Source organism: Schistocerca gregaria, chromosome 3 (genome assembly GCF_023897955.1).
Source record: "Schistocerca gregaria isolate iqSchGreg1 chromosome 3, iqSchGreg1.2, whole genome shotgun sequence".
Lineage (NCBI taxonomy): Eukaryota > Metazoa > Arthropoda > Insecta > Orthoptera > Acrididae > Schistocerca > Schistocerca gregaria.
In genome coordinates this window covers 657,871,314-657,886,461 of record NC_064922.1, presented here as the reverse complement: position 1 = coordinate 657,886,461, position 15,148 = coordinate 657,871,314, and the positions used below count along the sequence as shown (strand labels likewise).

Here is a 15,148-nt window from a genome sequence, read left to right as displayed (position 1 = left end):
GAATAAAACATTTATTCATGTGAACGTAAGTAAATGGAATCGTTTACGAGCATATTGTGCGTATAATTTTTTCTTCGCTTAGACGTAAGGAAGGCGACAAAGGGTACTTTTTTGTTGATGATGATGAATCTGCGAGATGTTTTTCTGGGCTTGAACATGATAAAGTTGAAAAAACTGAGTGCGATACTTATACAGATATTACCGCCACTTTTCGTGATGGCGATCACTGTGAATAATGGCTCATCTTTTGTGATCTCAACGGTCAAATCAAATGAAACAAGCAGGCATTTAGCCAAACCTGGAGTTAGGGTGAATTTGTTCTCAGATGTGAAAAGCAGAACCCAATCATGAAGCTTATGTAATAATATGCAATTGAAATTTGCCGGAAAATACAATGTAAGTTGATTATTTAGTGTCAATGTGATGACTAATAGTGACGTCACTCGGTATTTATCATATTAAGAACGTGATTATGAGGCGAAGAAATCTACCTGTTGTTTACTGTACGTGAATTATTGATCGTTGTAGGAAAAAAATACATGGCAGGATGTTTTGAGTTTCTAAAGATGAAATTAAACAGCCTTGGAAAGTATAGATGTAGTCGCTTCAGAGAAAGTTATTCAACTTGGAATCAAACTTAGAAACCTAAGCGAACTTCGTCCTCCAGTTCGTTTCCAATTTATGTGGCTTGAGCAGCAATTATGAACCAAATATTCTAGGAGGCGATGGCACCTAGAGACTCCGAGAAGTAGTATGGAACAATGAAAGACGAAACGTCTTCATTGGAAATAATACGTAGGACTTGGTGGATTAGTATCTACAGATCATCAGCTGTTGGTTGTATATGGTTTTAAAAAATTAAATGTAGGCTACACAAGATGGTCGTATAATGAGGTATGTGCAAAAGGATATTCTCAGAAACCCGGACTTGATTATAGAGAAATTTTTTCACCTTTTGTTAGGTGTGAGTCAATTCGTACTCTTTTAGCTTTGGCTATAGAGTGTGAAATGGGCATGAAGCAGTTTGACGTGAGAACTGCCTTTCTCAGCAGTCATTTGCAAGAAGATATTTTCGTGGAACAGCCAGAAGGTTTCATTAATGACACTTCAGTCTTAATTTGCAAACTAAAGAAAAGCCTTTATAGAATAAAGACATATGACGAGGCCTTTTATATGGACATCTCGCTGGCAAAAATATGTTGCCAGATCTACAACGGAAGCGAAGTACGTTGCAGCATCCGGTTTAGCTGGTGAAATAATGTGGCTCCCTACATTTTTGCAGAAGCTAGGAGTCAACAATAGGCTGCAATTGACGCACCTCTGGGATCAACTTAAGCCGACTGAACTGTATAAAAAAACTCAATGAATCTACAAAGGAGTTGCAAAACACATGTGTGACCTATCCTAGGCTAATGCTCAAGAGTGTGGGATCCGTACAAAAGGAACTGACAGAGAATGCAGTAGAAAGAAGGACAGCACAGATAATCAGTTGTTTGTTCGACCCATGGCAGAGCGTAACTGAGATACTGAAAAATCTGAACTGGCGGGCGCTTGAAGATGGATGCAATCTATCTCGTGAAAGCCTACTGACAAAGTTTGAAGGACCAGCTTTAAGCACGGAATGTAGGAACGCACTGTGTATCGCTCCTGCAGGGATCACCAAGACATCGCGAAGAAACGCACACAGGCGTTTAAAACGCTCATTCTTCCCGCTCTACATGCGCCAATGGAACTGGAAGAAGCCGTAATGAGTGGTAAAAGGCAAAGTACCCCTGTCATGCAGTTTGAAATGATTTGCAAAGTATAAATGTAGTTTTATTATAGTTGTATATGAAGAGGAACAAAAAAGAGTACGATAAAACAACACCTTCACCTTGGGATTGTAATTCATTTGTCTTACCTTGAGATACAGTCTTAAGAACTAATAAGCTGTTTTACAGCTGTTATTTAAATGTTATTCGTTAAATTTTGCCCCTTTCAGTTAAGGAGTGTATACGAACCTTAAAAAAATAGTTGTGTGGGTAAGGCCCGAAGGCCAAGTGACAAATAAAGAAAAGAGACGAATATTTACGCTGTTTATCTTGGTTGCCAAGACACAGTCTTCGGCGTAGCCGTCTTTAAGTCTTGTTTTGTAAAGTGTGCAGGACCTCAGTTCTTAATCATGTCTAGAGTTATACAAATTGAGAACACAATAAGAAATGTTGTGCGGGAAACTATTAGCAAATGTGCAGACAGAGGAGTTCATTTATCGGACGCTTTAGCTCAATATGTGGTAAGTGGGTTAACGTAACTTACCCTCAGGATAAAATGCCCTTTTAAATACGGAAATTGGTAAAAGGTCGTAATTTTTTTTTTAATTGTTAAAGTTTTTGAAAGAAAACAAGTGACGATTGTTTAGATACTGTTATGTGACCAGCCGGACCGGTACAACATTTATTTTTTCCGTTACGTAATAGGTGATTATTTTTAAATTTGAAGTTTCTCAGCCCAGCTGGTTGTTTTCATTTCCGTTATTAGGTTACAACCCCGTGCCAATATACCGGAGCGTCTTACTTCAGTGACGATTCCGGAAGTGATAGAAACTGGGGGGGGGGGGGGCGACTATGAGGCTGCAGCCACCCAAATACTACACCTGTTGATTCCTAACCCCCCCCCCCCCCCAATCAAAAAAAATAATAGAAAGCGCATTTGCAAACTGCAACAGACTTAACAGTTTTGAAAATTTTCTTGGTATTGTATTTGTAGGGAGTGGGGTTGGGGGGGGGGGGGGTCACAGCTATGCGGCTGCACACACCCCCCCCCCCCCTCCCACCCACCTGTTTTGCATACTTAACATGGTTGATATGTGTGTTGTTTTTCATATAAAGAGACCTCATTAATTTCCTTTCCTTAACTTGCACATTAACCAGTTTTTCTAACATATTCAAAAGAAAGAAAGACAGTTTGGTTTCATATCCTTAGCCTCGTTATGATCAGTTTCCCTGATTTCAGAATGAAAACAACCTTTACCAACCTCCAAACATTAGGAATGGCTCCTACTGCTAAATTGACTCTAATCAGTCAGAGTAGGAGTTTGATTAATCCCTCTCCTGTGTGTTTCACACTGTTTGTATCTCTTATATACCACACTGGAATTGATAACAACACTGAATATGAACAACATTAATGCACTCTGATGGCCATTCCATCACAGAGAGTTGCACCTCTACTCATTTACATACTCATCAATAATGTGTTTACGTACTCATTTACTTTGAGATCTGATCCTGTTTTCAAGATGCTTCACTTTTTTTTGTGAAGCAGTGTGTTTTAGTACAGTCTTTCATAGAGAGGTTTTACACATTTGTGTACAGTTGTTCTTTAAAACAAACCTATCCACTGTAAACAAAAATGTGTGTACATAAAACTTAATTCTTTTTCTTGTCCTACATTATAAGTGTATCCACTGTACATGGTATTACACAAGATCAAAATAAATATAAAACTGGATGTCACAGGGTACATATTAATAAAACTACAAGTTAATATTATTGGTGCTGAGTACTTCTTGGTCGCTGTAATTTCTATATGTTGCTCAACAGCTAAATAATTTTAAATGAATTATTTAAATGTATGTATGTATGCGTGCTCTCATGGCGAGATCCATTAATAAAATATTCTCGGCTTTCAAGCCATGTCAGGTGGTCTACTGCCCATGAGCTTTCATCAGAGATCTGATCTGTCATTTTCAAATTACTAACTGTCATGCAAATGGTGCTTCCATGCTTGTATACTTGCATCGCCACCATTGATGTTACTGGTACCTAGTCCTGCAGCATCCATTTATGACACTTTTTTGGTGGCACAACTGCCACACACATTTCAACTCCCCAATCACAGGATCCTATTCAACTGCAGTCCACATATTTATTGAGGGTATTGTCTGATATTTTGATCTCTATTGCTTCATTTATTATGGTATCCCAGAACACCTTTGAAGTTCTGTGTGATATTGTTTAATAATGCGGATAGTCTGAATGACATAAAACTGTCCACACCCACAAGGTATTTTGTATACTCCAGGTGCTCTGAGGCCTACATTGTCTTTCACAGGCTTCATTGGTTGCTGGATCTTTGCTGCGGGCCCGAAGAAGACTGTGTAGATTTTATGTTTCTCATCAGCCAGCTAATCCTCCAAGTTATTCAGGCACAAAATGTTAAAAACTCAATTATCTTTGTGTATTATTTCAAGACGTTCTGCTTTCATGGCTTTGATGAAACTGCTTAAAAATTCTGTTTGTTGTTGTAGCAATTTTCCTTGAAAGCTTTATGTAAGTGGCTTATTTCCTTCAGCAGGTATTTGGTGTCTGAGATGGTTTAAGCTCAGTCTATCAAGGTCATTTCTGGGCTCGTGGTGGCAGCTGGTGGCATGCGGATACCGATCTGTGTGGGTGGGCTTGTAGTAAATGCTGTGACTGAGACATCCATTGGGTTTATGGTTGCAAGGACATCCAGGAATGGCAAGGAACTGTCCTCCTGTACTTCTGTTGTGAATTTTATGTGGTCATGGATGTTGTTGATGTGTTTCAGGAACTCTTGCTGCTTTTCATGTCCATGAAGCCATATGACGAAGGTGTCGTCAGTTGTAGTGATAAAAACAACTGGGCTTTCTAGAAGCTGTGCCCAAGGTGATGTCCTTAAAATGTCCCAAACTCTTCCTCACTACTATGGATATTGTGTTCTGAGACAGTTTTTAGTATGTATCTACCTCCAGCATCCATCAGATTTTCGCGTTGTAGTTGGCTCATACAATTGGGACGGCATTATTGCCTCTGTTAGCAGACAGGATGACAGTGAGATGATCATTGTAGAGAGCATGGAAGCCATTGAATTCAGCTAAGGTCATGTTTGCTGCTGCTGGTGGCTTGGATTTTAATTTAAGTATGCGGTTTGTTTCTCTATAAATTAAATCTGCAGTCTCACTGGGAAACTACGAACTGCTTGTTCAACTGCAAAAGGAATACTTCTTGGTGAAGGAGCAAAGTTTTGCCTCTTCTTAAGTGCTGAAATGGCATTTGCATTGAAGTTTCTTGCTGTCACATTGATCTCAGTACATTCCGAAGATTTTCTTCCTGCCCCACATTGTTGTGGTGAAAGCCTACTGAATTTCCCCTTCTGCTTCTCTGTGGCTCTCTGTCTTGATGATAGTTGTGCCACCATTCCTGTGTCAATCCAGTCCCAATCTAAAGCCAAAAGCGACCATGACAGTAGCAAGTGAATGGCTAGAAGCTTACGGGCTTTTGTGTCCATATGTTTTCTGGTGAAGTGTGTTCTCTTTTGCAGCAGGGCAAAACTGGTACAGTGGAAAACTCTTCTGGTTACTGCAGTATTTATGTGATAATTAATGATGGCAAATTGTGGGATCACCTTCTCATTATGGCAGCATAGTAGGAAAACTAGCAAGCCTAGCAAATTGACCTTCTTAATGTGCTGCTTCCCTTACATTTACATATAGCTCAAATCTTAAAGTTATTACTTTGGACTGCTACTAAGAGCTCTTTTTAATTCTACTGGAATATTAAAAATCACCAGTAACTTACATGATACTACTGGAACAAAATTAAAAGTCTTCTTTTTCTTCAAACATGAGCTCATATGTTAATGTTGTGGTGCCATTTCTTATTCCCTCATCTGCTGCCATCCACCAAATCTTTTTGACCTGTCTTTTGCGGTATAGGGTGTTATAATGCATATCAAGTGCATAAAATGTATTTGCATTTGGGAATATGGACAATCATCAGCTGCGTAATGGAAAGACAACAAGAAGAAATTGTGCCAGACTGGGACTCAAACCCAGATTTCCCACTTATTGCGAATGGTAGTCTTACCTTTAGACAACCTGAGCATGACTTACCGCCAGACCCAAACATATATATGTCATCAACCATGTGTCTATATTGCATACTGACACACCCATTATGTATCTTCCTGTGCAGGGAAGACATTTTACTTGAAAGTTGATTTCCTGCTGACAGTGGATAAATACAATACTGTATTACAGTACCTATGTTATTCTGAATTACGATGCTATGATCCTTCAGAAGTGCTTGCAATCACACACCCACTCACACAAACATCCCATGGTCATGGTGAGACTGATTATCATTATCAGTTACTGAGAGTAGTACCCAGAGCAGATTGAGGTGGGAAGTGGCGGGGAAGGATGCACAAGCCAAGAAGAGAGTAGCGGAATAGTGTGAGGCATGTCTTTCGAGAGATCACTCAGCAGCTGTACAACAAGAGGAAAGGAGTTCAGAGAGTAGAACTTGTAAGAGGTAGAGAGTTAGGGAGGGAGGGGATGAAAGGAGAGAAAGGTGAGGATGAAGAGAAAGAGAGAGAGAGAGAGAGAGGAGAGAGGGAGACAGAGAGAGAGGGAGAGAGAGAGAGAGAGAGAGAGAGGGAGAGAGAGAGAGAGAATGTTCATAGAGCTGGGGAGGGGGGAGAGTAGTAGGACAAGACAGTACCTGATACAAACATGGAGGGAGTGGTGTGGACAGAAGGAAATGGGAAAGGCAAGGTAGGCTGTGGGAACAAGCTGATGGAGGTTTAGGCCAGGTTGGTTGCAAGAATGCATGATGTAATGGAGAGACAATTCCCATCTTCATAGCTCAGAGAAAAATGTGCTGGAAGGGAGTATCCAATGGCCCACATAGTGAAGCAGCTATTGCAGTCACTTTTTGTTGTTTTGCACAGTATGTTCAACAACCAGATGGTCAAGTATATGGTTTGCTGCAGTTTGGCAGTGTCCATTCATGTAAGCAGATAGTTGGTTACTTGTCATGCCCATATAGCTTGCTTTACAGTAATTGCAGCATAGTTGATATATAAATGGCTGCTTTCACACATGGCCCTGCCTTTTATTGGGTAGGACATGTCTGTGACTGAACTACTTAGGAGGTTATGGGTGGGTGTATGGGACAGGTCTTGCACCTGGATTCACCACAAGGGAATGATCCATGCAGTACGGGATCAGGAGCAAGGATGGACAAGGATTTTCTGTAGGTTGGGTGGGTGGTAAGACACTACTTGGGCGATGTGGGTGAGATATAACTCAACTCGGACCATGATGAGAGGTAGTCCAAGTCCTGGTCAAGGATGTGGTTGAAGCTAGGGTGATACTGGATGATCGAAGTATTGCTGGTCGGTGGCTGCTTAACAGGTTTACTGGTGTCAGAGGAGATGTTGTGGGAGGTTTGTTAATGGATGAACTGGATTGGATATTGTCTTTCAATAAAGGCTCGGGTAAACTTATTAGTATATCTTGATAACTCCGTTTTTGACTGCAGATGCTGCATCCATGGGTAACGAGCCTGTTAGGAAGAGACTTTTTGACATGGAATGGGTGACAGCTGCCAAAGGTAAGGTAATGTTGGTGGTTTGTCCAGTTGAAATGAACAAATGTATTTATGCAGCCACATGAGCAGTAGAGATCGACATCTAGGCAGTTGACTAATTGAGATGAGAAGGAACATGTCAAGGAGATTTGGCTGTACATGTTCACATTATAGATGAAAGAGCAAGGGTTGTCCTTGCCATAATGTCAGATCATGAAAATATCATCAGTGAATCTGAATCAGACAATGGCTAATAGGTGTTTATTGAACAGAAAAGGTTCCGTCAGGTGGCTCAGAAATAAGTTGGCTTAGGTGGTGCCATTTGAATACCCATAGCAGTACCATGGATTTGTTTATAAATATATCCTTCAAAAGTGAAGTAATTGTAGGTCAAGGTGTTGTTAGCTAGGAGAATTAGGAAAGAGATGAAGGGTTTGCTATCAGGAGGAGTCTGGGAAAGGTAATTGGTGTACAAGAATATCACCTCCACAATGACCAACAAGGAATCTGGTGGTAATGGGACAGGAACTGCGGAAAAGAAGTGAAGGGAGTGAGCACAGTTTTAATGTACAGTGAGAGGTTATGGGCAATAGCCTGGAGGTGTTGGTAAACAAAGAAAAGGTTTGTTCTGTGGAAGCATTGTACCCAGTCACAGTGGAATGACCAGTTGGGAGACCTGTGGTGCTGTGTTTGTGAAGTGTGGGCCATAGGAAAAAGTAGGAATGCAGGGGGTTGCCACTGTGAGATGTAGATGGATTCAGGTGTCAGGTTTTGGGATGGACGTAAAGCCTTGGGGAGCTGCTGGAGATCCTGGTGGACTTTGGGATGGGTGCCAGAAAGGTGGCAGAGACCCTCAGCTATTAAGTCAATGTGATTCATGACAAGTATGATGGAGCCTTTGTCTTCAGGAAGGGTAATAAAGTCTGGGTTGGTTTTCAGGTTTATGGATAGCTGTGTGTCTCATAGGAGTGATTTGGACTCACTGGGATGGGATTTAAAAACGAAAGATATGGCTTGGCTAGAAGTGATAACAGGAATGACTGGGTGGAAAGGCAGGAGGAGCACAGTTGGAGGAAAGATGGAACTGTTTTAAACAATTTTCTATGTGAGATTTGACTGGCTTTTCTCAGTGGGGTGCGTACTGTTTTGTCAATGGGGTGAAGGGCAGACAATGAATAAAAGAAAGAAGTTCTTTCACAAGTCTAGTATGTTTGAACTTACGTTTTGGGCTAAAGGTGAGGTCTGAAGGAAGTGTTTGTTTATATTTCACTATGAAGAGAACATAATTGTTTATTTCTGCAGTTATTAGGCAAAATGTATTGATACAGTAGAGGCACACAGTAAATGCGATAACTTGTAAGATCAGAATTACACAAGTAGAAGGTAGCCAGCCCGAATTAAAGTTCATGCATAGTCTGAAGTGAAAGCCAAGACAGTCAACTGATAGCAGCCAGTGAAGTGATGCGTTTATCAAACAAGTGCATGAGAGAATGTGTACTCTATGTGGTGGAAGCTCAGTTATAGATGGTCAGTAGTCACAGGGTCCTACCAGGTGATGAGACATGCGTTCCAGGGGCATGGCCTCTTCCCAGACTGCTTGCAGAGACAGCTTGTAGATCATGGCACCACAGTCGTGAGGGCTGCAGGTAGGAAACTAACTCCAACAGATGTGACAGCTCCATGTCACTAGCAGAGTTGATTACTACAGTAATGTAATTTATATTCAAGCTGTGGTAGTGTTTAAACCTGAAGTAATTTGATGTTACAAATAAAACTTTATTTCTGTATGAATCAGAATGTTGTTTTCATGAAATGCAACTGGAATCATTTTAAACATTGAAATGTAGTTTGTTTCCGTTCAGCAGCATGAAATAAGCTAGACTCCTACTCATTACATAGAGGAAGTGCTGAGTGGCAGATAGGAACATTTAAAAGTAGACTAAGCTATCAGACAAAGCCCTTCTTCAGGCATATAAAAGTGTGTACACACTCAGAAGCACAGCTGACACACACATGGACATTGTCTTCTCTGTGCACTGAGGCCTGACTGCTGTGAGCAGTGATCTTGGCTGTGGTGGGTAGTGGGGATAAGGAAGAGGTGTCGATCATGGAGGGAAAGGGGCAGCAGAGGAGGGATGGGGGAATATTTTCTAGTGCTAGCTGTGGTAGTACACATTGATGCTATGAGGGCAGTGTTGTTAGGTGTTGGATGCAACATTGAGAGATTGTTCTGAGGAGGGTGAGGTGAGAGGGTGTGGGTGTGGAGGGAGGGCAGAAAGGGGAGGAGTAGAGAAGAAAAGTTGAGGAAACAACTATGCAGGCGTTTAGAGGGGTTGTCAAGTATGTGTAATGTGGAGTGGGATAGAGCTAGGTGGGGACAGGGATTAACGAAGGTTGAAGCCAAAGGGATTATGGCAGTGAAGGATATATTGTAGCGAGAGGTCCCATGTGCACAACAGAAAAGCTGGTGTTGCTGGGAAGGATCCAGATGGCACAGGTTGTAAAACAGTAAAACAGTCACTGAAGTCAATTACAACTTGTTGGGTGACATGCTCAGCAACTGGGTTGCCCAGTTGTCTCTTGACGGTAGACAACTTCTTAGTATTTATGTCCACATAGAATGTACACAATGTTTACAGCTAAGTTTCAGACCATGTAGTTGCTTCCATAGGTGGCCCTGCCTTTGATAGCATAGGAAATGTCTGTGACAGGACTAGAGTAGATGGTGATGGGAAGATGGTGAGACAGATCTTGCACCTAGGTCTGTTACAGGGTTTGAGACAGGGAGCAAGGGATTTCTGTAACTCCACTGGCCTCGTCCTTCACTAGTTCCTGTCTTCCATATAGCTCTATCCCATTCCCATTCCGTGCCTTCGTAGCTGCATCTCATACACCTTCTCTCCTCTGGAGCACACCTGAAAAATCCTTTCACCTTTTCCCCCATTGACCCCCTCTACCCAGCCAGAATAGCTTCCTGATGCAGCACTTAGTCACCAACCATTCTATCACTGCCACACAGGCAGCAGTACAGCACCTTTCCCCACCCTACTCTGTTATCCTTCCCCCACACCTCTTCTGTATGCAAACCAGCTATGAGCACTGTTCACTGCAGCCGAGTGTTAGCCTCCAGAGATGACAGTGGCCATGTGAAAATGTGTTTTTGTTTTTGTGTGTGTGTTTTGCTATATCTAAAGAAACACATTGTCTGATAGCTTAGTCTACTTTTAAATGTACTTTAAATGTTCCTGCCATCCACTCAGTCTCCTCTATGTGGTGAGTAGCAATCTACCTTCTTTCATATTGTTCTTATTCCATCCCAGGTTTTTTATTGTATGTATCTTTTCTTTCAGGTAGAGCTGATAGCATTGGACCCAACTCAGCACTTTGTTGTAGAGGACAAACCACGGAAAGATATTGCTGAACATTTGGTACAAATTTGTGTAGATAAACTGTGTCAAAAGACTCCCTCTTTGGCAACTTTAAAAATGCAGGTTCATTTTGATACAAACTTTGTACCTAAAGGTATGAATAGTGTATATGAAGACAAATAGAACTAGGAACAGTTTTTACATTATCTTGCAAATATTTTAGTGCTTATCTTAGACCACACAAAATACATAAAATTTTGCCTTCATGAGGTGGACTTGATCTGCCATAGAATTTTTTATAAATTATGCTCTTAATATTTGCAGTTTATGAACTCTGTAAAACTTCTTACTAATAGTACTTACAAACAAAAGTGATAAAATCAAGTCCTGGCAATGTGCAGTCTCAATGGCAACAGCCTTTCCAATTCAACAATATGTTTACCAACTGGTTCACCAGTTGTTGTTTCCTGTGGTTCTGATAAGGTAAAGATGTTCTTTTCATTTCCTATGGCTCTAAGAGAGTGTAAATTTCTTGAATGAAATTTTGCTTTCCAGCAGTGTGTGCACTGATACGAAACTGCTGACAGATTAAAACTATGCTGGACTGCGACTTGAATTCAGGACCTTTGCCTTTCACAGGCAAGTGCTCTGTCAACTGAGCTAGCCAAACATGACTCACAGTCTATCCACACAATTATACTTCCACTAGTTGCTTGTCTCGTACCTTCCAAATTTCACAGAAGTTGTCCTGTGAAAATTGTGAGTCTAGGGCTCTTGGAAGAAAGGTTGTGGTGGAGACATGGCGTAGCCACAGCCTCAGGGAAGTTTTGTAAATTGTTTTTTCCTTGCATGTGGCTCTAACAAAACTATGAGTTTGATTTGTTGTATATATTCAGTAAACAATATGCACTAACATAAAATTGAATGATCTTGCTAAATACATTTCGTACTTCTCAAATATACTCAAAAATTTCCTGTTCATCTGAGATGTGGAGGAGGCCCTGCCGATGGCGATAGAGAGCACTGGGTGCACCCGACTGCAAATTGTTGCTTATGTCAGCACCAATGACTCCTGCCGTCTTGAGTTCAGAGGTCATTCTCAGTTCATACAGGCAGTTGGCGGAGTTGGTGAAGGCGGAAAGCCTCGCTCGCAGGGTGGAATCTGAACTAACTGTTTGTAGTATTGTTCCCAGAACCAATCGTGGTCCTCTGGTTTGGAGCCGAGTGGAAGGCTTAAACCAGGGGCTCAGACGATTCTGCGGAGATCTGGGGTGCAAATTTCTTGGCCTCCGCTATCGGGTGGAGAAACGTAGGGTCCCCCTGAATAGGTCAGGCGTGCACTACACGCAGGAAGCGACTACAAGTGTAGCAGAGTACATGTGGAGTGCACATGTGGGTATTTTAGGTTAGAGAATTCCCTCCCTAGTCCCGACAAGATGCCTCCTGAGATGCAGCAAGGTAGGAGTAGGCAAAATGCAACAGGGAATAACAATATTAATGTGCTAATAGTAAGCTGCAGAAGCATCTATAGAAAGGTCCCAGAACTGCTCTCATTAATAAACGGTCACAATGCCCACATAGTACTAGGGACAGAAAGTTGGCTGAAGCCAGATGTAAACAGTAATGAAACTCTAAACTCAGATTGGAATGTATACCGCAGAGACAGGCTGGACAGTGAAGGGGGAGGCTTGTTTATAGCGATAAGAAGTTCAGTAGTATCGAAGGAAATTGATGGAGATCCGAAATGTGAAATAATTTGGGCGAAGGTCACAGTTAAGCAGGCTCAGACATGGTAATTGGATGTCTCTATAGGCCCCCTGGCCCAGCAGCTGTTGTGGCTGAGCACCTGAAAGATAATTTAGAAAATATTTCAAGTAGATTTCCCCACCATGTTATAGTTCTGGGTGGAGATATTAATTTACTGGATATAGACTGGGAGACTCAATCATTCATAAATGGGTAGCAGAGACAAAGCATCAAGTGAAATTTTTTAAAGTGCTTTATCCGAAAACTACCTTGAGCAGTTAAACAGAGAACCGACTCGTGGCGATAACATATTAAACCTTCTGGTGACAAACAGGCCCGAACTATTTGAAACAGGTAACGCAGAACAGGGAATCAGCGATCATAAAGCAGTTACCATATCGATGATTTCAGCTGTAAATAGAAATATTAAAAAAGGTAGGAAGGTTTTCCTGGTTAGCAAAAGTGAAAAAAGCAGATTTCAGAGTACTTGACAGCTCAACACAAAAGTTTTGTCTCAAGTTCAAATGGCACTGAGCACTATGCGACTCAACTTCTGAGGTCATCATTCGCCTAGAACTTTGAACTAATTAAACCTAACTATACTAAGGACATCACACACATCCATGCCCGAGGCAGGATTCGAACCTGCGACCGTAGCGGTCGCTCGGCTCCAGACTGCAGCGCCTAGAACCGCACGGCCACTCTGGCGGGCTTTGTCTCAAGTACAGATAGTGTTGAGGATCAGTGGACAAAGTTCAAAACCATCGTACAATATGCGTTAGATGAGTATGTGCCAAGCAAGAACCTAAGAGACGGAAAAGAGCCACCGTGGTACAACAACCGAGTTAGAAAACTTTTCTGGAGACTAGATATCTACTCTGTAGGAATCAGCATGGGTTTCGAAAATGATGATTGTATGAAACCCAGCTCACGCTATTCGTCCACGAGACTCAGAGGACCATAGACACGGGTTCCCACGTAGATACCGTGTTTCTTGACTTCCGCAAGGCATTTGATACAGTTCCCCACAGTCATTTAATGAAAAAAAGTAAGAGCATATGGACTATGAGACCAATTGTGTGATAGGATTGAAGAGTTCCTAGATAACAGAACAGAGCATGTCATTTTTAATGGAGAGAAGTCTTCCGAAGTAAGAGTGATTTCAGGTGTGCCGCAGGGGAGTGTCGTAGGACTGTTGCTATTCACAATATACATAAATGACCTTGTGGATGATATTGGAAGTTCAATGAGGCTTTTTGCAGATGATGCTGTGGTATATCGAGAGGTTGTAACAATGGAAAATTGTACTGTAAAGCAGGAGGATCTGCAGAGAATTGACGCATAGTGCAGGGAATGGCAATTGAATCTCAATGTAGACAAGTGTAATGTGCTGCGAATACATAGAAAGAAAGATCCCTTATTATTTAGCTACAGTATAGTAGGTCAGCAACTGGGAGCAGTTAATTCCATAAATTATCTGCAAGTACGCATTAGGAGTGATTTAAAATGGAATGATCATATGAAGTTGATCGTCGGTAAAGCAGATGCCAGACTGAGAGCAGCTCGCTTCATTACAGGATCATTTAGTAATCGAGAAAGCATTACGGAGATGATAGATAAACTCCAGTGGAAGACTCTGCAGGAGAGACGCTCTGAAGCTCGGTACGGGCTTTTGTTGAAGTTTCGAGAACATACCTTCACCGAGGAGTCAAGCAGTATATTGCTCCCTCCTACGTATATCTCGCGAAGAGACCATGAGGATAAAATCAGAGAGATTTGAGCCCACACAGAGGCATACCAGTAATCCTTCTTTCCATGAACAATATGAGACTGGAATAGAAGGGAGAACTGATAGAGGTACTCAAGGTACCCTCCGCCACACACCGTCAGGTGGCTTGCAGAGTATGGATGTAGATGTAGATGTAGAAAGAGATTTACACAGGCTGTACTGATATTGTCAATACACATATGAACAAAAGAAATTTCTGTGGTAATGGCCAAAGACCCATTTACAGTGCAGTTTAAGCGGATATTTACCAACAATAAATTAATAATTACTTTGACTTTTTGCATTTTGAGTGCCAACATCTCTGGAAATTGATGGTGTTCAGCCAGCCATCTGGCTTTTTGTCCCATCTGGCTTTCTTCCATTATTAACTGCTTTCAGTAACACAGTATATTCTTCTCTTACTTTGCCCCTATTCAAACATTCTTTTTGTCCTGCCTTTTTTTCCATTTTTATGTTGCTGCATACTGTCTGTTCTCTTTCAAAACTTTTGCTGTGCTATGTTTCTTTTTATTTGTATGAAGTAAACTTTTATTTTGCTCTATGTTTATTTTATTTTACCACACAAGTGTTCTAGTGGTTGGTTAAATAATCTTATTGTGTACTGTAGCAATATAAAATAATGGTGTCAGATTGTTGTTGATGTATACATTCTATCAATCCTCTCTTTCTTCATTCATGGCACAGTGTCATGTTTTCCATATAATTTACATTTTTTTTTGTAAGGAAGCCTATCTTTTGTTCATACTTTGTTTATAAGGCTCTGATGTTTGACTTAAATGTTTAAGATCATGAGACAGAACTCGTGTCCAGTACTTATCCTCAGCAGAAACATCAGTGAGACATATGTAAAAGTGCATACAGTATCCAATTCC

The 15,148-nt window shown here is 41.3% G+C and overlaps 1 protein-coding gene across 2 annotated transcripts in view; it reads left to right on the top strand.

The window, feature by feature from the left end:
• Positions 1–2,077: 2,077 nt before the first annotated feature.
• Positions 2,078–15,148, top strand: part of LOC126355990 (cilia- and flagella-associated protein 206-like) — a 315,199-nt gene continuing 302,128 nt past the window's right edge. Inside the window, exons 1-2 of one of the 2 annotated variants that reach the window (XM_050006609.1) lie at positions 2,078–2,272; positions 10,724–10,895. In XM_050006609.1, the coding sequence (XP_049862566.1) occupies positions 2,162–2,272; positions 10,724–10,895 (283 nt within the window). In that variant the 5' untranslated portion in view covers positions 2,078–2,161. The remainder of the gene's footprint in view (positions 2,273–10,723; positions 10,896–15,148) is intronic. The other variant, XM_050006610.1, reaches the window with a different exon arrangement.